We start from the raw sequence: 21,388 nt of genomic DNA on the forward strand, positions 1-21,388 counted from the left end.
AAGCTTATACAAAAGCATCAAAGTAGTCACAACATACCACACAGCTCAGCTCTGAATAACACTTGCATGTCATAATAACGTGACCCTATAGTTGGTCAGCCATCCGTGCCATTCACCAAATATTCCTGGACTCCTGCCTCTGCGGCCCATGAAAGTCTGCTCTTCTGGTTCTCTTGCCTTTGGGGGAGACCACGTGGCAACTTCTGGTCACAGAAGGACAGACCTCCCTTCAGTTCCCTCCGAGTTGGCCACTGGCAGGGTTTGAGATGTGGCCACCCCGCTGGGTCCCCGACCTGGTTGTGATGAAGCAGAGCCGTCCCATCAGCCTGTGAGGGACATGTTGCAGGAGGAGACATACACCTCGGTTGTTTGAAGCTGCTGAGGTTCCAAAGCTGTTACTCCTGCCTCTCTAGACCGACCCACAACAGTTTTAACCATTCTGGGAGAAGGGGTTTGGCAGAGACCACTGGTGGTCCTTCAGTATATCTTTACTTCATTTGGGTTTTAGCTGGCACATGGCTACCAGTTCAATAGGTTTCAGAACCTTCTTTGTGGCCAACTGTGGCCACATGGCTGAGATGTGCACGTGAACTTTTGGTTCTCAAAAGTTGTGTGTGCCCCTCCTGCCCCTCACGTTTTGGGGGGGCGGAGCTGACACATGAGGGGATGAGCCCCCCTAAGGCCTCTGGGGAAAGCCCCTCCCCCCCAAGGGGCGAGGAAGGAACCTGGGTCTGGGCCACCTCTGGAGCAAGGCCACTCAAGTTCCCTAGTGCCTTCGGCTCACGTTTTCACTTGGGAGGTGCTGTTGTCTCAATATGTCCCCGCCAGAATCATATGTTGAAATCCTAACCCCTGGAGGAGATGGTAAGTAATAGGGTGAGGCCTTTGGAAGGTGCTCAGGCCATGAGGGTGCAGGCTCCAGAGAGCTCCACAGCCCCGTCCACCATGTGAGGACAGAGCGGGAGGTCTCCAGCTAAGACACAGAAAGAGAGCTCTCACCGCACCATGCTGGCGCCATGATCTCCAACCTCCAGCCTCCAGAGCCGTGAGCAATAAGCTCCTGCTGTCTATGAGATTCCCAGTCTGTGGTACTCCTTTAGAGCAGCCCGCAGGGACTAAGACGAGAGAGAGAGAAAACGCCAGCGTGTTCCGGTCGCTTGTCCCCGCTACCTCTGTTGAAGCAGCCAGCTGACATCCTACCAAGGGGAAGGTTGGCAAGTGCACACGGGTGGTGGCAGTGGGGGACAGCATGGGTGCGTGAGCTGCCGTGAGCCAGCCGGTAATGCCTAAACCTAGAACATCAAGAAGTGACAGCATTAGCCTGTTGTGTAGTGACGTAGACTGAAAACGCCGGAGAGACAGCTACGAGACCCGGAGGTGGTTACCGCAGGAAGAGGATGGAGGAAGACGATGTAATTATGTGGTGTGATGGAGGCCTTAGCTCACACGGCGGTGGCCATCATGGCGCCACAGGGACGAGCATCAAATCAACAGAAGAGGAAGGGGAGGGGCTGCTTTCTCTTTTAAAAAATACGTCTCGGGCACCTGGGTGGCTCAGTTGGTTGAGCGACTGCCTTCGGCTCAGGTCATGATCCTGGAGTCCCCGGATCGAGTCCCACATCGGGCTCCCTGCTCAGCGGGGAGTCTGCTTCTCTCTCTGACCCTCTTCCCTCTCGTGCTCTCTATCTCTCATTCTCTCTCAAATAAATAAATAAAATCTTAAAAAAAAAAATACGTCTCAGAGAACTGACACTTTAAACTATATGCACATACAATCTTGTTAAAAATAAAAAACAAATGGCAGAAAAGGAAGCAAGCCACTAAGCGAATGAAAAAACCCAGGGCAGTTCTCTAGGAAAAAGCAAAGCTTCCGGGAAGTCGTGTCATCACAACACACGAGCAGTATTTACACTTCACCGTGAGCATTAAATCCTGACTGAATACCATCCTGTGATAGAGGGACACCCGCGGGGACAGTGGGGAGGTGTGCGAGCTGTGTCCCGTGTCTCACGATGCCATCAAGCACGAATAAATCAAGAAAGCTGTGAGAGAGACATAACTTGAACACATGGAGGTAAATCACCAAAAAGGAGAAAGTGCTCACCTTGGCCGAGGGGCCGAGGGCTGAGGCTGGGCTGCCCGTGCTTGGCACAGGCCTTCCGGTAGCTTTTGGCATTTCGAAGTTATTATGTGCTTATTATTCCCTAGATGAAAATAGACGTTATTCTTTAAAAAATGTAGGCCTCAGAGGACGTTAAAGACTGGCTCCCTCTCGGCCTCTCTTCCAGTTCAGCTCTCCCCACTCCCGTGACCACTGGGGAGGCCAACGTGGATGCGCCTGACCGGGGGGCGGGGGGGGGAGGGCCGCAGCTGCAGGGCCCTAGTGCTTTCCAGAGAACACAGAAAATAAAGGAATTTCTTTCATTGCATTTAGTAATGACAGTAGTTGAACTTGATGCCAGGTAAGGTAACAAACGCTGAAAACACACGTCCTCACTGGGGTCTGCCCCAGCCACCCCGTGGGAGTCCCTTGGGTGGTATGTGTCCCCAGATCGGTGCTCTGATGCCTCTTCACTCCTGCCCCTAATCTGAGTATCTCAAATTAGAAGGACTATGTATACAAAGGAAAATCCTTCACGAGAAAAGGAAATTTTCCTTTGCTTTCTACGTAGTAAGGTGTCTGCTAGTGCAGCACCACGGGGTAGAAGCCATGCTATAAATCTGGGGATCAGGGGACCCTTGAACGCTGCCCTGGCCGGTACAGCACAGGCGCCCAGAGCAGAGGCCTGTCCGTCAGTCCTGGCGGCTGCCGTCCCTCCACGAGCACAGGTCAAACTCACGGGTGCACCGCCAGAACCTCCTGCTCCGTGGAGCGAGGGGGTCTTTTACTCCACTAAATGCACCATCCGTTTAGAGTAGCACACCCACCATGGTGAAACTAAGGTGTGTTGGGGTGTTCAGGAATGTCCTCTAAATAGAAAATAAATTCGTTATTTCACAGGGCCTGGGTCCAGACCACGGACCAGGGGTCCAGACGTGACTCGGTTTGTTGCGTGAGTTGCCTGACAAGGGTCATGAACGATCCTCAGGCAGGAGACTCCGTCCTCCCTCCACGACCCCAGGACGGGACTCACTCTAGGCTCCTGAGAAGTGTCCCCAAATCCACAGCAGGTACCACTGTCTCGCCTGTGAGCCCGACTCTCGTGGGCAACTGGCTGGCTCACTGCTAGCCGCTGCGTCCTACAACACTGTCCTTCTGTTCTGTGGATCCGGCTTTGAGGTCAAGGGAGAGGACAGGAAAATGGCCCTGAGCCTACAGCCCGCTCCTCCACAGCAGGCCCCGGAAGGAGCATGGCGCGTGGGTGGGGTGCAGCCGCAATCCCCAGCACTGCCTGCTCGGGGGTCTCTCCTCACAGCCTCTGCAAGTGGGGGGAGAGGGGGACCAAGGACCTTCCCTGTCCCTCCCCGTAACAAAGCCGAGGAGAACGCTCAACAGAGAAGAGACACCAACAGGCAGCTCTGCAGGGGAGGCACCGGAGGACCGGGGCTCTGCGCTCAGCGGCACCCTGCCGCAGCCCTCGTGGGTCCCGCTTCCCGCATCCACGACATGACATGCGAGCAGGTACGACTTTCTTTCCTACTTCCCAGTGCTGCCCAGGGCGGTCCACTTGGTTATTTACTTCCTAAACCCAGATATGGTGGAAAAGCAGCAGGTCACCCAGGAGGTAAGGGGACACAGTTTTGGGGGAGCAGGGCCGACAAGGAAGAGTGTGGTGGATTTGACCGTGGCGGTCGTCAGGGGCCTCTAAGGACTAGCTCCTCAGCCAAATCCAGTGCCGGGCGGCGGCTCGGCCATCAGTACGAAAGCAAGCAAGACACGGGAGAAGAAGGGAGACAGTCAAGTAGAAAGACGTTATCCTTTATAAATAAGACGTTCGTTTGTGTCAGTATTCACAATAAAAAAATATACATGACTTCCAATAGACCTTCTCTGGCTAAAATACCCACGTGTCCGGGACCGCAGTCTGACTTCACTGTGCGGCCTCTGCCTCTGTACTTTCCTGGGGAGCCCCTTCCCGGGGTCCTGTGTGCACGGTGGACCCCTCCTCACCAGCCACCAGGACGAGGTCCCCGTCCCCAGGCACTAGGGAACCCGGATGGGGCAAGATCAGCCCATCGGAGGTCTGAATAAATAGCGGTTCTTGTCCCTGAGACGACAACTCGTGGCACCCGTTGGTAATTTCAAAAGCCACGGCTTCACCAACAGCAACAATACTCGCCAGTCCTCGCGGGTCAGCATGGGCCTCGGGCCCGCTGGGGAAGGCGTCCGAGTCCCCCACACAGCTTCCCTGACCCCCATCAGTGGACAGCGACCCCGCCTGGCCCAGCTGAGGCCCCAGCTCCCGCACGGTCCTGTGCGCGCAGTCAGCCGGCACCGTGTCCACGGACAAAACCCTCACCAGCCGAGGGCCTGCATCCTCTGTAAGCGGGATGTGGCTGGGGCTGGTCTGCTGGCCTTTCTGCTGGGAGTCCTGCATCTCGAGGTTTCCAGACCCAGAAGGCGGCAGGGAGTCCTCTCCTCCAGTGGACGTCAAGGTGCTGCAGAGAGCCCGGCTCCTCCGGTTGTCCCCCGAGTTCCAGGCTACAGAGCGTTCCAGAACATTCTCCTCAGGGAATGCTGCCACCTGTCCCTGCGTCCGCGTCCCGGGCTCTCCTGACTGAGGACAAAGGCTCGGCCCACTGACATGCTGATACGAGAAAGCAGGAGCTACAGACCCACTCCTGGCCTCTAAGTCAGCAAGTGCTTTAAGCTGCTGGCCTGCATGCAACACGCTTCTGTCACTCTCAGAAACCGGCATCGTGTGGCTTTCTTCAGAGTGGTGAGCGGTGTTCCCACTTACATGACGGGCACAACCTAAACAGTTCAGAGACACAGGTAAGCATACGTGTACGGTGGTACGGCCTGTTCACTGCACTCTCCATCCCAAACAAGCCAGTCCAAATGAATTTTCTGGCAAAACAAATGGAAACCTAAACTCTCCTTGCTCCTTAGGATTGGCAGCTTCCAAGTATGGAGGAAGCTGCAAGAGGCGGCATGGATTCGTTAGGTGAGGGCAGCTGAGTACCAAACGGGCCAGGGTTCTCCCTGCTCCCACTGGATAAATCTGCCCTCCCCTTCCGCAGAATTCTAAGTTCTAAAATGGAGAATGTCTCTTTCAATTGGAGACCTTAGGATCAAGCGGTTTGGGAAAGTGGTGTAATTACTCTTGGTACGCCATATACTCAGTGTCTAGTTGATAGGCTGGCTAGAGCAGAATAAAAACCAGAGTGGGTCTTGTTTCCAATGTCAAATCCCAACTGCACTTGGAGCCAAGTCTCAGGAAAGCCAAGCCACAGGTGTGGTGTGTCCTCGGGACCCTCCTGAAAGCGATCCACTCACCCAGCATGCGGTGGCTCTTCATTTTGGTAAGGGATTCGAGAAAGCCTCCCTGACCTCAAGACTCACAGGGAACCAGAGGCAACGACAGAACATGGGCAGGTTGGGATAAAACTCTCGAGAAACCAGGTTCTCTTAGATCTGGCCCCAGGGGCAGCCGCCAGTGGAAAGCAGGCCTCTGACCGCGGGGCGCACACCACGAAGCGCGTTTACCCTCACTGGCGGCTGGGGCGCAGGGGGCAGGCTTCTGCGGGCCTCCGCGGTCGGCAGAAGGCTCAGGGGTGTCCCGGGGTGGGGCGTCTCTTCTGGTCCTCTTCACCCAGGCCAGGCCCTCCTCTGCAGTCTGGGAAGAGGAGACCCAATCAGCTAAGACTAGGAGGAAGCAGCAAGCTCGCGCTTCTCCTTTCTGGAGAACAGCGTTGTGGGCTGAAGTCAAAGCACGGGGGCTCAGCGGGTCACCCGGCACCCCCTTCGACGCGTGCCCCACCTCGTTTCCCCGCTTCTGCTGGCTGGCTTCGTCCAGCTCGGCCCGGCCCGGCCGCCCGCTGGTGCGCTCGGCTGGGCCGCACTCTGGGTGTGCCTCTGCTTTCCTCAGGAATTCTGTGATTCCCAAAGACTCGGCCACCTGGGGGGAAGGGCGCACAGGGGGACAGCACATCAACACCGGACTTACAGGACCAAGTGCGCCTGGGAAGCCCCGCCGCGTGGCGAGGGGCCCCCTAAACACTGCCAGACACGAAGATGCACGCGAAGTTCAACGGAACAGCTCAGGAGAAAGTGAGTCCTTACAGACCTGGGCACACTGTGCCCAGCAAAGGTCTTATCCAAGGTTCTGTGTTAGCACGACGTAGAAGCACACACCAAAAAGTTTTTTAAATACGCTCTCTTCAGCATCAGTCAGACACCAGAGTGAGGTCTCGCCCATGATTCCTCCCGTTCTGAATGCTCACTGGTACCTTCCTGCCCATTCCAGAACAAGGTCTTCCCTTCCAAGCAGTGCAGAGGGTGAGGATGTGGGGGCCTGAGAGCCGAGCTGGGCCCCGGCTTCTCTGCTCCTGGCCGAGGGGAACTTCCCGATCCTGTGAGGGGGACTGCAGCTGCCCGGGCGGGGGGGTGGGGGTGGATTTGTGAAGACCAGATAAAGGTGACAAGTGACACCTGTCACCTGTGCGTGGACACAGGAAGGGAACACCGCAGAGCAGGAGGGAAAGGGGCAGGGAAGGAGGGGCAGCAGATCAAGGTCAGGGTAGAAGACAGCCCCTCAGGTTCAGCGCCTCCCAACCTGCCTGTGTCCCCTGCAAGCTGAGCCACTGTCTGTGCTCCTAGGAGGCTGGGGCTCAGCCTCAACTGCCTGCAAAGATGGGTCCCCATGGGTGTGCACAGCGTTGTGTGTCCAGTCCGCCTTGTGACAGGATGATGCCCACACCTGTTGAGCTCACAGTCTAAAAAAACATGTAAGTTGGGGCACCTGGGTGGCTCAGTCAGTTGAGTGTCCGACTCTTGATTTTGGCTCAGGTCATGGTCTCTGGGTCATAGTATCGAGCCCTGAGCTGGGCCGCACAGAGTCCGCTTGGGATTCTCTCTCTCCTCTCCCCCTGCCCCACCCCCCTCCCCATGCACTCTCGCTCTAAAACAAATAAATATTTAAAAACAAAAAACAAAACAAAAAAAAACATGTAAGTGATTCCTGCCCACAAAGCCATCTGTATGCAGCTTAGAAAAAACCCATTATGGGCGCTGGGGTGGCTCAGTAGGTTGAGCGTCTGCGTTCAGCTCAAGTCATGATCTCAGGGTCCTGGCATCGAGCCCCACATCGGGCTCTCTGCTCAGCAGAGAGCCTGCTTCTCCCTTTCCCTCTCTCTTTCTCAAATAAATAAATGAAGTCTTAAAAAAAAAAGAAAAAAACCCATTATATTTCTGTAACATGTAATTCAAGAAGATAAAACACAAAAGTTTATTAGGTAATATTAAATATTGAATTTGTATAAAACTAATGACCAAAACCCCCCCCAAAAGCCAAAACCCCCAAAACCCATGGACTGTTACAGTGTGGTTCAAGACTGCTTGCTACGGAAGTAACGTACCCTCCGTGACGCTAAGGCTAGGAGCAGGCGGGCAGACCCATCACCAGGTTAGTAGACCCTCAAACAGCAGTTAAAGGCAACATGGCCCAAGTATTCCTTATGGTTGTGAACCAGGACAGTGGCTGCCCCACTCTTGACCTCAAACTTGCTACTTGGGTTCTTCTTTCCAGCTCTTGGCTCAGGCAGAAAAAACCCTGAGGGCAAGGCCTCCCGTGAGGGGAACCGAAACCACCCCCCCACCCCAAGCAACAAGGACTGCCCCGAGCCAGCAAGACCCCTCAGGACCGAGCCCAGGACAATGAGACTGGACCTTCGCTGCCCCTGCACATACCCACCCACCTTCGCCCAACATCCTCCTTACATAAACCTGGAAGGATCTTCAGCACTTGGGAGACGGTCTTTGAGACGCTAGTCCGTGGTCCTCCCAGTGTCGGGCTCGCTGAAATAAACTCCTTTCTTGTGTCCCCACCACTCACCTCTCTGCCTGTGGATTTTCTCAGCGGTGAGTGGCCGAGCCTGGTGTGTTTGGGACCCCGGCGTGCCAGCTACAGTTGTACGAGTAAACAGGCACGTTTAAAGCCATGGCATCACTCGGCGCTCCATTTCAAGGTGGGGCTGAGGGCTGGGGGCGAGGGGGCCTGCCCGGCGGGGACCCCTGAATGAGGAGACCACACAGGGCACACTGTGCCCAGCAAAGGTTTCATCCAAAACAAGAAAGACCGCATCAGAACTTACTTTTATCCAAAACCCAATATAGCCAGAGGCAACTGGATGCTGACGATGACAGGGAAATGAGGATTCTGTGAGAACCCCCCCAGTCCGTGTCTGTGACCCCGGTCACCCTCACACACACACCCTACCAACTGTGCTGTTCCCTGACGTCAGCAGTGAGAGAGAAGACAATGGTGCTTTCAGTTGCTGTCAACCTCTGTGCATTCCTGAGTTTCCCCAAACAAGCGCCATTTGCTTTTATAGTTAAAATGTCACGTGACGGGAAAAAGCGAGCTGAAAAGAAGTTTGACTATGAAGATGTCACTACCAAAAACATGTTCCTCTGGGGTGCCTGGCCGGCTCAGTAGGTGGAGCGTGCGACTCCTGATCTTGGGGTCGTGAGTTCAAGCCCCACGGTTCTAGATAGAGATTACTTTAAAAAATAAAAATAAAAACATTCTTCTCTTTAAATGGATATCCCTCTTTTGGCAAATGTAAAAGCAGAACTTTTTCCTATGTGAGACTGTTACCTTATTGTTGCTTATTTCCAGAGGCTCCTGGGAACACAGACCAGAACCACTGAGGTAATCTTGACACATTTTCTTAACCATTTTATGCAACTCTTCAAATTCCTTATACACAGCTGGGAACAAAGGTTTTGCTAGATGACCTGTTTCAACCTTCGTGAAGATAAAGATGACAAGAGAGGTTTAAACCAGAGGCAATGAAATGGCAACTACAGAAAGAAGCTTCGAGGAGGGAAGGATACAAGCTCCTCAAGCTGTCGGCGGCCCGTCAGTTCCTCCACTCCCCGGTCACGCCCCGGTCAGAGCCCGTGGGTGCCCAGCACTGTGCTCAGCAGCAACACCAGGACGGGCCAGAGAGCACACCTCCCGGGGGACGGCACCAGGGGGGCTGTGAGTCAGAGTGCCCAAGGAGGCGTGGTGGGGGGGCAGGAAGGGACCAGAGAGGCCCTGGGGACGGGCCTGCAGGCGGGAGGAGCGCCTCACTCCTCTGGGCAGCTCTGCTGGTGCCTCCTGCATAGTCAGGGCAGGCTCCCCAGGACGGAGAGCCTCGTCACCAGGCCGACGAGGGCAGGGAGAAAGGCAAGGGCCCTGGGCTGGCCATGGTTGGCCGCCACCACTTTCTTGCCTCGCACACCACGTTACAAGAGGCAGAGGAGGCACAGGCCCTGAGGCCAGGTGTCCTGGGGGTTGTGGGGGGGTGGACAGCAGGCTCGCTTCGGCTCTGTCCTGGGGGAGGGAAATGATTCCAGACAACCTGGCTTTTCTAAAATAAATGTGAAGGATGTCTTTCTAAGTAACTTCAAATCAGCCCTCCATCATTTAGAATCGCTAAGACGACTCACCTTCATCAGCAGAAACTCGTACACGGTCACAACCTGAGCCAGCTGAGGCAGCGCCAACTCCACTAGAGCGTCTCGGTCACACTGGTGCAGAAACTACCGGAAGAAAGCATTTGACAGCTTTGAAAGCCCTGAAAGAATCTCCCAGGAGCCAACAAGTTGGTGCAACAAAGAACATAAAAGTTCCCCCAAATCTCAGTGATGAAGCAACTCCCAACTAGAAACATCCTGCGTATTAAATATCTCACTTGTCTATCCACTGACGAAGTCTATGATCAACTCTGGATTCAAAGTCTGACTCCCCTGTGACAGCACTGAGCAGGTAGTGCGTTCCAGGCCCTGGGGCCGGAAATGTGTTCCCTACTTTCCGGGGACACAAAAAAACAAGCAAGTCCCGGGCAGCCTGCAGTCTGGAGACCACCGCCAAAGGACAGGCCGGGGAAGACGAGGACCCAGGTGAATGCAGGGGTGGCTCGGTGGGGGCGTGGGGAGGGAGAGATGCGGGGACGGCAAGGTCCTCGGGTTAAGGGGAGGAGTCAGGGAAGGGGCAGGGGAGTCGGGAATGACTGTGGGTTCCCAGCTCGAGCCCAGGCAGACCCTGGACAAGTTAGGGGTGGGGTGGTTTACAGGATGCCCAGGTGGGGACGTCTGGAATCAGAGCTCGGGGGCTCAGGAGATGTGAGTAGGGCGAACCGGCAGTACGCGGGTGTCCACAGAGGGCAGGTGGCTGGGACACCAGGAGGATGGAGGGGGGGGCACTGGGGGAGGCAATGGCGTGGGAGGGAAGGGAGCAGCCTCAGAGACAGGAAGTGTTAGGGGCTCGGGAGCTCGCGAACCTGTCAGGTTCCTCATCTATTAAGCAGAGATGATGAAGGAAACCTGGAACTCAGCACGGAGGCTGGGTTAGGGTGGCTGAGTTGGCACGCAGAGGGCGCTCAGTAGATGGTGGCATTTTGAATGTTAATGGATGAATCGAGTCAAGGACTACCTTATTCCCCACTCGAAAAAGTTAGTCATCCAGGATTAATTAACCAGCCCAGTGAGAGAAAAGCAAATTCGCCAGGGTTTTAATTTCCCGCTAGAGCATGCAAGCTCACAAAGTTTTCTAGGAAACCCACTTCCTCTCTGAAAACCTCTCGTTTCCCCTTGTGGGTGAGTCTGGAGGCCCCGGTTCCCTGATGGGCACCCTGATGCCCACTGTCTCACTAACTCGCTACCTCTAACTCTCTCTGCTACCCTTCACTTCTTTTCTTTTTTAATTTAATTTACACATTTAAATTCATTTATCAAATTTTTTTAAAACTTGAAGATCAGCTGTGTGTCACTTCTTTTCCTTAAGATACTCACCTGGTCATTACCATCATCCTAGCCAAAGGCAATGTGGATGAATTTAGGGTTCTGCTTTTCTAAATCAACCCCATTAAATTCACTAAGTCTACTCTCAACGGACTGGGATGGAGATTCCAGGGTTCAAAACCTGAAACATGTTTCTCTGCCTTAAAACTTTTCACAGAAAAATAGGAACCATTTCTGTTGTTTTCTAAACTGCTTCTAAGAAAACATGGGTTATAATCATTCCACAACTTAAAAGGCAAGCAGCTCCTGCTATACCTAAAGCTCTCTTGTCGTTTCAGACAAGGAAAGCTCGGAATTACTTCAGATAATACTATCCCTGAATTCATTACACACTTCAACCAATCACATTTCAGGTGAACTGCTTAGTTGATCTGGGTATTTGACTTTTATTTCAGAAACCTAGTAGTGAATTGTCACACATCACGCCAAAGACACAGGTTTCAAGAACAGGGTCTCAGAGCCACGCACCTCCTTGAGCCTGGCTCTAGCCCTCGAAGGGCTCTGCGCGCCTGCCGCACGGGCACCCCCAGGCGGGTGAGCCGCTCCGCTCCGCCCCAGGACGGCTGTGCTGGCCTCCGCCGGGGCTGTGGACGAGTCACTCCTTCTAGGGCCTGGGTGTCCCTCTGATCCCAAAAGGGCTGAATAACTTCCGTTTTCTAGTTCGGATACCAAGGCCTCTTCAACTTCTAGAGACTGGCTATTCTAGATAGCGTCACGCACCCAAAACGAAAATAAAATAAAGTTTTATACGCCACGGTGATGATCTCAGGGCAAAAAAATGTCGAGTCAAGCGCAAGGAACTTGCCAAATTATTTCTTCTTTGCATTATCAAGATGCATTAACTGTAATCAACTTTAACTTTCCCAACGAAGTTCCCCTTTAAGACATCCAGTGAGTATTAGTGAGCCAGTGAGGCCCGGCTGACAAATCATGACCCTGGGTGTTGCCCAAAATGAAACAAGGAACTTCTCTGACATCACTAGCATCTTACAAATTAAACTGAAATTACCCATGGCTTTAAAAAATCATTTCTTATTGGATGTATTTCAAACACTATAAACTTCATACTTTGAAAATATACAGTTCAGTAGATTTTCGTACACCGAGAAGGTCGGGTAACCATCACCACTAATCCCAAAACATATTTGTCCCCACCCCACCCCCGAAGGACCCCTATACCCATTGGCATCATTCATTCTTCCCTGCCCCCAGGCCCCAGGAGCTGTGAATCTACTCTCCGTCTTCATGGATTTGCACAGCTTTTGAAGAGTCCTGGGTCTGACACCGTCCAGCTATTTCCTCATTCCGCACCCACTCCCCCTCTGAAAACAGGAGTAATCCACCTCCATCTCCCAGGACTGATGGAACGTTAAATGAATACAAGGAACACACTTCACATGGCAGCTAGCCCCAAGTGTGTCCTCTGAACTCTTACAGAATTCCCCCTCTAAATCTTCATTACAGTGGAGCTCCAGGAGGAATGCCAGGTCTGTCTGTGGCTTTAGGTGCCATGAGTCTGCTCCTGGGAAAGGACAGGAGCGACACACGCCTTCATGTCCCTCCCCACCCCAGCAGCTGGAGGCACCCCTCACAGGCAATCCGGACAGCCACCACGCCCAAGGCCAAGGGCCCGTATTCAGGAAGTCAAGTATCTACAAATTGCTTCTGCTGTGGTGTAGGATTTCATTACTTTTTTTTTTTTTAATTTGTTCTAGAGATAGAGAGAGCGCACAGCAGGGGGAGGAGCAGAGAGAGAGGGACAGACAGACTCCCCGCTGAGCACAGAGCCTGACGCGGGGCTTGATCCTACGACCCTGAGATCATGACCTGAGCTGAAACCAAGAGTCAGACGCTTAACTGACTGAGCCACCCAGGTGCCCCTAGGATTTCATTATGAAGGAAATCAGAAGTGCCGGCTAGCCTGGTCATCCTGAGACAGTCCTGGGCACAGCTGTTGTCCCTTGGGATTATTAATAGTGCCCCCTTCTCTGAATATCCTGCTTTGGATGATAAACTACATGTCACCCTGGTCCTACCTCAACTGAAGTAGAGAGGTTTCTCAAAAGTTGGGGTTTTACCAGCCACGAGAGGTGCAGAACCTCCCCCAACGAGGCAGCCTCGAGGGTGGGCTTTGAAGTCAAAACACCTAAGTCTAATTCTCACCTGGCAGAGTCCTAGAAGATTGAAAACACTCCTGCCCAAAGGCGGCAGGAATAAACAGTACTGTGATTGAAACTAATGCGACAGGGGGAGGTAGTACTTTTGAATCCTAACACAGGGCTGTCCCCTAGTTCTACCACTAGATCTCAGGAAGGATGTCCTGGGCCCACACTGTACCTGCTCAGGCCCCAAGGAGCTGATCCACAAGCCGGAGCGGCCACCAGCCTCACCCCTCCTTCAGGAACCCCTGCCCCACAACAGGGAATGAGGCGGCCAGAGCAGACAGGCACTCATTTCCAACATCATCCAGGTCACTGAAATCACAAACTCCCACTGACTAGCCACATCGATCCAACGCTGGTTTCTCTAACATTTCAGAAACTGCAAATATAATCGCCTAGCCGCAAGCAGAGAGAAATAACAGCCAACACAAGTCGAAGGAAAAGAAGGAAGGGAGGTTCTAGCGACGCGGGTGAGGGTGACCACAGAGGCCTTGTTAAAGGGATCCGTCTCGTCTGCATTTCTTTTTTTTTCTTTTTTTTTTTTAATGATTTTATTTATTTGACAGAGAGAGACAGTGAGAGAGGGAACACAAGCAGGGGGAGTGAGAGAGGGAGAAGCAGGCTTCCCGCGGAGCAGGGAGCCCGATGCGGGGCTCGATCCCAGGACCCTGGGACCATGACCTGAGCCGAAGGCAGACGCTTAACGACTGAGCCACCCAGGCGCCCCTTGTCTGCATTTCGTGAATAACTGACCTCTTGTACACGGCACACAAATGCACACCACACATTTAGGAATGTGAAATTGCTGTCAGTAAATTCTGATGTGGTGATGCAACTCAGGGTGGCTTCTGTCTGCCTTGTCTGATTGTGAGTTTCTGAAGGGACAAAACGCGAAAGCAGCGTGTTACTGCTCACCCTCCAGGAAGCGCCCTTGTGGGCCGTTGCGCCCAACTCAGACCTTTCCCAAGGCCCGCTGTTATGTCAGCATCAGCCAAGAGTGCTCTGCGATTAGTTTTACCCACCAAATCTAAAGAATTAGCAACCCTCTTCCCATCCAACACGCTCAGAGAACCCTACGACACACACCACACACAGGACCCACCTGTCCTTGCTTGTTGGCAGCAGTGCGGACAACAGCGGGGGAGTGTCAGATGCCCTGTTCTGGTCATCTTGGCTCTACGCGAGCCTTCCCCCGAACCCCCGTCAGATACCACAGAGGTTCGCTTCAGGGTGGGCAGGAAGAAGGCCACAGTCAGCACACAGAAACATTACCTGCAGGCCAGCCCGTGGAGACTGGGCCCCGTGCTCACGTAGAAGGGCTGGTGTGGACGGCCCCGGTGACGTCAGGCTAGCGGTCCTGCCCTCCGCGCAGCCTCGAGTCGCGCTCCCGTTGGCTTTCTCAGACAGCAACTCTTCAGGCTCCAGCTGGCCGTGGCCTGGATTCAGTTTAAGATGCCTGGCCAGGCCCCCCTTCCCAATGTAGGATTTTTCACACGTCTGACACTTAAAACTCTTGGGCCTCAGGGAGCAGCTGGACAAGTCAAAGAGCACCTGCTTTTCCCTCTGTTCTTCATCTTCTTCCACACTCAGTTCTGAGTAATCGTCAGAATCTGACAAGTGACCGTCAGCCAAATCCTCCGTTTTTATGAATTTATAATCTTTAGCTTTATACTTGGGAGGTCGAGATATCCGTCCAGAACGTGTTTTCACTTTTAAGGACTTTTTTAGTTTCTCAGTGTGTTTTGTGTGCAAGCTGGAAATAAATAAATTTGCTGAACTGGATGACACAGATGTTGCTGCTGGTGGGTGAGAAGCGGACAAGGGGACCGGCGGGGCACCCTGTCCATTTGGAGCCAGAGGCTGGAGGGCGGGCAGGGGCCTCTGCACAAACACCTGAATGGGGGATGAGCTGCTCAGGAAGCGCGGCTGGGGCCCGGTGCTCAGCACGGGCTGCACCCGGAACCCCATCACCCTGGAAGGCCTCGCGGGCAGCTGGCTCAGCCTGGCTGGCTTGGGCTGGATGGTGGCCAGTGGGGGCACTGGCCTTTGCTGACCTTTCATTTCTCCAGATGTTACCTTGACACATATGGCTTCCAGTTGCTTAAATACAGAAAGAGAAAAGCATTAGGCTCATCAGCATTTCTACAATTCTGCTCTCATCTTAAATATTATTGAAATTGTTTCTAAGTTATAAAATACATTTTACCTATAAAAGTCTATTTAATGGATCCGTACTGCTTACAAAGGTGTTTCATACCAGACCTTTACATCACATCCATATGAGCACGCAGAAACATCTGCATACATAAATTAAAGTTCCACGAAATTACTTACCATTTCTACATAAATGCCTTCTGCGAGTATCTATTCCATATCATTTTTGAAAAAATACTAATCTTAATCCACTAAATTGACTTCATGACCCAATAAGAAATATCCTTCTTTACAGTTTTACCACATTTGTATTTACTTGAAGTTCCTAGTACTCTAAATTGGATTCAATTCAATAAATAGGCTCATTTTCTTGAAAAAATGAAATTCTAGAAACAAAAAAAAACACCATAAGGAGCAATGCCACACAGGTTCCTACCACCTGCCTCAAGGCACGCAACATTACCCTTCTAAGCTCTCTTCTATCCTCCCAATCTGCGCGCTCTCTTCCTTCTTCGCCCTAGACTGAAAGTTTATTGATCGTTCTCATGCATTTTTTGGAAGATTTATTTATTTGAGAGAGCAAGAGGGAGAGAGCGAGCATACCCAGTGGGGAGGGGCAGGGGGAGACGAGAGGGAGAATCTCGAGCAGATTCCCCGCTGAGCATGGAGCCCGACACGGGGCTCGATCCCACAACCCCGAGATCGTGACCTGCGCTGAAATCAAGAGACAGATTCAACCGAGCCACCCAGGCACCCCTCTCATGCATTTTTTATATTACATATGTAGATATCCCTAAAAATACGCAGTTCAGTTTTGTCATGTTTTTCAACTTCATGTAAGTGAATATCATCTCCTGCAACTTAGTGGGGCTTCTTCAGGTTTTTTACTCCCTATCCGGCTTGTGAAATTCATCCATATCAAGGTGTACAGCTCTCATTTACTCTGCAGTAAGAAAACACTCTCCTGTTGACGGACAAGTGTCTCCAACCCTGTGCTCCTATGGTGTGCTCAGAACCTTCATGGACGTGTGCGCCTATGTGTGAGTTCCTCCAGGACACATACCTAGGAGTGGGGTGCTTACCTTCAACAACTTTTTAACATCTAGCAAAATCTTAGGGGAGCCAGGGTGGCTCAGTCAGTTGAGCATCCGACACTTCATTTCAGCTCCGGTTGTGATCTCAGCGTTATGGCATCGAGCTCACTGGGCCCCACGCTCAGTGGGCGGTCTGCTTCAGAGTCTCTCCCCCTCTCCCTCTGCCCCTCCTCCCACTTGTGTGCTCTCTCTAAAATAAATAAATAAATCTTAAAAAAATTTTTAATGCACACGCTTTTTGACACAGCAACTCCGCTTCTTGGATTCCATAAGAAACATAGGCACAAAAATGTAGGTCTAGGAGGTACACGACAGCACGGTCTGTGACAGCAAAGCGCCCACCAGACGGGAGGGCTGCCGTCAACAATGTTCCACAGGTCGTTACTGAGCAGTGACCGTGTGCCAGAGACAGTGGTAGAGGTGTTAGAGATGTAATGGTCATGGGTTCGGGGGAGAGGCAGCAAAACGGACATGACTCAGGACCTCACAGTGCAGAAGTAATCAGCATCTTTGTCCGACCTCATCACCCGGAACAGGCTTCCCGAACCTTGGCACAACGGACATTTCAGACCACTAATTCTGTGTTGCAGCAGCCGTCCTGTGCACTGGAGGATGCTGACAGCATCCTTGCCTCTACCCACTAGATGCCAGTGGCAGCCCCCAACTTGGGACAAAAATGTCCCCTGCCAAACGCCTCCCTAGGGGAAAGTCGCCCCCTGGTTGAGAACTGCTGATTTGGGGCCATCAACGGCTCTGTTTGGACTCGACCCTATACCGTGTGGAGGATCAATAAAAAAGTCACACAGGGCAGAGCGACACCTCTCGCTGAAATCAGGCTGGAGGGGTGCCTGGGTGGCTCAGTCGGTTAAGCGGCTGCCTTCGGCTCAGGTCACGATCCCAAGATCCTGGGATCGAGCCCCGCATTGGGCTCCCTGCTCGGCGGGAAGCCTGCTTCTCCCTCTCCCACTCCCTCTGCTTGTGTTCCCTCTCTCGCTGTGTCTCTCTCTGTGAAATAAATAAAAATCTTTAAAAAAGAAATCAAGCTGGAGTCCGCCTGTCTGTCTCCGTGTGATATATCTACCACAAACAGCAGAGATGATTCAATGTACTAGTTTATGAGGCCACGTACAGAGCTGGAGCCAGGGGCCCACGAGGGCCAGTCCTGGGGTACTTGTGAATGGAATGACAATGATCTTTTAATAATCACAGCTGTTTCACATTATGACCATTTAGAATGTCTAACCTCTTGGGATATCACCAGATAATGCCAATACACACACCTCCAAATCCTACTGTTTTAAGGGTACCTCGATGGCAAAACTGGTCTAATTTTTATTTTTTTTTAAGATTTTATTTATTCATTTGAGAGAGAGAATGAGAGACAGAGAGCACGAGAGGGAAGAGTCGGTCAGAGGGAGAGGCGGACTCCCCGCTGAGCAGGGAGCCCAGCGCGGGACCCGATCCCAGGACTCCAGGATCATGACCCGAGCCGAAGGCAGCCGCTCAACCAACCGAGCCACCCAGGCGCCCTAAACTGGTCTAATTTTTAAACGAGCTCCAGACCAGTTTACCTTGTGGATGTTATACTTGATACTTTGTTATATATTCATTTTACTCAGCAAACTGTTACTAAGTATCTCTGTGTACCAATACTTACACATAAGCTAATGTGGGTGAGGAGGAGGGTGACACAGGTAAAGGGAATTAAGAGATACACACCTGCAGTTATAAAATAAGTCATGGAGGTGAAAAGGACAACACAGGGAATATGGTCAATAATACTGTAATACGTTGACGTTGTACGGTGACAGTGACTACACTTGGGGTAAGCCCTGAATAACGTACAAACTTGTGGAATCGCTGTTGTACACCTGAAACTAATATGACATTGTATGTCAACTATACCTCAACTGAAACAAACAAACAAACACAGAAAACATAAGCCACATCCTAGCCTCACCCTTGAGGAGGTGGGTGGCTTCCCCCGCCATGCCTCAGTCACCTGCAGACCTGCTGAATCAGGATCTCCTGCCCCGAAATCTGTACTTTCAAAAGCTCCATTGATGATTCGGAAGGCTGACTAGGCTCCCTAAGGACACAATGACACCACAGTGCAGACAGGTGCAGTAAGAGAGGCGGCCTTGTGGGTGGGGTGGGGGAGGGACTGGCTTCCCAGGGGAGGGGACCTAAGAAGGCTGAAGAGAATTTTGGCCAGGTGGAACGGGTAGACTAGGTGTAAGGAAAACATGTGTGAATGCAGAGGTGCATGAAAAAGGGCGAGGCATGTTGGAAGGAACTGGGAATGTTTCTATGGTACGGGAACAGGGAGGATGGGGAGGGACATGAGCCAAAATCTGACCCACGGGAGCGCATTCACTTGCTCTGTGCCTTCTGACCCCCCCCCACACACACACACATACAGAGAACCACAAGGCCTGGGTTCTCTAAATGCACATTCCACCCTACCCCCACCACTACCTGTCCCGTTCCATATTTTCAACTGGGACTCATCCTTCGACAAAGTAATTTCTGATCCCTTCAGCCAGAAATAACTTCCCCTTTATCTCTTTAGATCCAGTTCTCCATCTCTAGTTGTCTGACCTTGCTTAGAAGTTACCTGAGGCATGTTTTACCTCATTGGTTAGATCATAACCTCCTTGGGTGCAAGGTACATATCTGGTTTGCTTTCGTGGCTTCCCTGGCACAGCTGGGGCTCAAAGGGTATCAGCTGACTAGACAGCAAAATTACACTATTGCGAAGCCAGGGAGAATTTATGCCATCCCAATCAGATTAGCTACAGGATACAATCATGCTGCTTCATTCTGATTAAGTGTGCTTGCATTTTAGGGAAAATGTCATTTTTAGACTCTTTAAGTTGCCATACCAAACCCAAAAAGCTGGGGTCCCATTCAACAGGTGCTGGAGTGCAGCCACACCTGGGGAGCCCTGAGCAAAGTCACTCAACCTCCCTGAGCTTGTTCCTCATCTGGAGAATGCTGATACAAACACTTTCATGAGCCTGCTGAGAAGCGGACTGGCACGGTGCCAGGCATGGGGCAGAGGCTCTGCAGACAGTGGCCACCACCACCCTCCTCCTCCAGACTTGCTTGTGCCACATATGCAGGCGACATTTGCTTCTTCGCAGCGTATGAGCTAGAAGGCTCATCCAACGAGCCATCCCTCTTGCGAATAAAGGAACCAAAGCCCAGAGAGGTTGGGTTACTCAGGGTCACACCTCTAGGAAACAGTTTGGGCAGAATCGCAACTGTCTTCTCCAACATTAGCAAGACACCTCTCCAGTCTTGATCACCAACTGGGTACAACTCTAAGCAGCCAAAATCACTCCCTGAAAAAAACAAAAACGAAGACTGCTAATAACAACGACAACAACGAACACTGTTGATTCTATTCTCCATCTATTTATTCTAAGAAGAAGCATCTCTCCGGCAACTCTGGGGGGAGAAGTGTCAGTGTCATTTGCAACCCCAGCTCTGAAAGGGGATGTGGCTTTACAGATGATGTGAAGGACCTCTGGCTTCAGGAGCTATAGGGGACCCTCTGGGCTTGGAAGACCACGCTCTAGTTCCAACTTCCCTAGCAGCCAAGAGCTGTGTGACCCGTGAAATAATGACTCTGAGAAATGGTATTTTGTAGTATACTGAGTGCTTTCATGTATTTCCTTCATTAAGTGTATGTCAGGCTCTGTGCTGGGCACTGGGGTTCCAAATCCAGGCACTACCACCCAGGCTGGTAAGTCCTGCATCCAACTAGGATAGTGTGCCTAACTCTGTCCCAAGTCCCTGCCTTGGCACTCGCTGCACCTTCCACGGGAAAAGCTCTGCAGGCTGGTTCCGTTTAATGCATTCAGGTCTCCGCTCCAGGGTCAGGCCGAAGGACTACTCATTCTAAAGCAGCCCCCTTGTCACTCCCAGAACCTCCCTCAGGTCCCTCACTGCCTGTTCAAGGCTGCACCTGCGGCACCTAGGGCAGTGCTTGGAACACAGCGAGGGCTCCGCAAACGCGGGACGAATGACAAAGGCCTGGGAGAGGAGCCCGGCGGCACCGAGGCGCCCCGAGCCGCGCGGCGAAAGCGGGCGGGGTCCCAGGCAGGGGCGCCCACGAGGTGCGCTGGAGGAGCTGCAAACGCAGGAGCGGTGACAGGCGGGGCGGACGCCGCCTCTCCTGCCCGCCAGCTCCGCGGCCGAAGAGGGGGTGCCGGGACGCGGGCCCCGGTCCGCCCGCCGCAAGGCCTCGGCCCCCTCCGGGCCTGTTTCCCCACGTCCCTCCCGGCGCCTCACCTGGGGCGGCAGCAGGCGCGGCGGGCGCGGGGGCTCGGCGCCGGGGCCCTGCTGCAAGGCGGCCTGCTGCGCCGCGTCCCGCAGCCGCCGCGCCGCGTCCTGCAGCACGAAGGGCGGCGGCGGCGGCTCGGCGGGCGGCTGCGCCTTCGTCACCTGCTCCAGGACCTGCCGCAGCTGCTCGGGGCCCAGCGGGGCCACGCGCGCGGCGGTGCCGCTCTGGCCGGGGGGGGCCCGGGCGCCGCCACCGCCATCCTCGCTGCCGTCCTCAGCCTCCGGCTCCGCGTCCGCCATGGCAGCCGCCACCGGGACTCGAACCCGCGCCACCGAGAGACGGCGGCTCAAATGTGCGTCACCTGGGAAGGGGTGGGGCGGGTGGGGACTACGAGTGCCCCGCAGGCCAAGACACCTCGGAAGGCGACCGCACCTGGGCGAGCAGGTCGTGGGCGAAGTCTGCGTTGGCCCTGCCCCATCGCCTTTTCGCTGAAGTCGGAATGAGCTTTAGTTTCCTCTCACTCGTCACAGATGTATTTAACTTTCCAAACATCACTCTTCCAGGAGCTATCCAGGGTCTCCCAGACGAAGGTCTCCGGAGTTCCAGAGCCCCTTAGCCTAGCATAACACTATCCAAAAGTTCTCAAGGTCATGTGCATTAGAGCCACCGAAAGATCCTGTCTGGTCCTACCTTAAGGCCTTCTGATAAATAGTTCTGGCAGGGGACCCTAAGT

At 53.1% G+C, this 21,388-nt stretch overlaps 1 protein-coding gene across 1 annotated transcript; it reads right to left on the reverse strand.

The window, feature by feature from the left end:
• Positions 1 to 3,903: 3,903 nt before the first annotated feature.
• ZNF839 (zinc finger protein 839) lies at positions 3,904 to 20,975 on the reverse strand. The gene is made up of 8 exons (XM_028099864.2): positions 20,664 to 20,975; positions 14,389 to 15,216; positions 11,423 to 11,656; positions 9,602 to 9,694; positions 8,763 to 8,912; positions 5,925 to 6,062; positions 5,651 to 5,780; positions 3,904 to 4,915 (listed from the first exon to the last, which is right to left on the reverse strand). The coding sequence occupies exons 1-8, from the start codon at positions 20,952 to 20,954 to the stop codon at positions 4,032 to 4,034; spliced, it is 2,748 nt and encodes a 915-aa protein (XP_027955665.2). The 5' UTR covers positions 20,955 to 20,975; the 3' UTR covers positions 3,904 to 4,031.
• Positions 20,976 to 21,388: the final 413 nt, after the last annotated feature.

Source organism: Eumetopias jubatus, unplaced genomic scaffold (genome assembly GCF_037043125.1).
Source record: "Eumetopias jubatus isolate StellerSeaLion01/CBP00866 unplaced genomic scaffold, mEumJub1_p1.0 scaffold_7, whole genome shotgun sequence".
In the NCBI taxonomy this organism is placed as follows: Eukaryota; Metazoa; Chordata; class Mammalia; order Carnivora; family Otariidae; genus Eumetopias; species Eumetopias jubatus.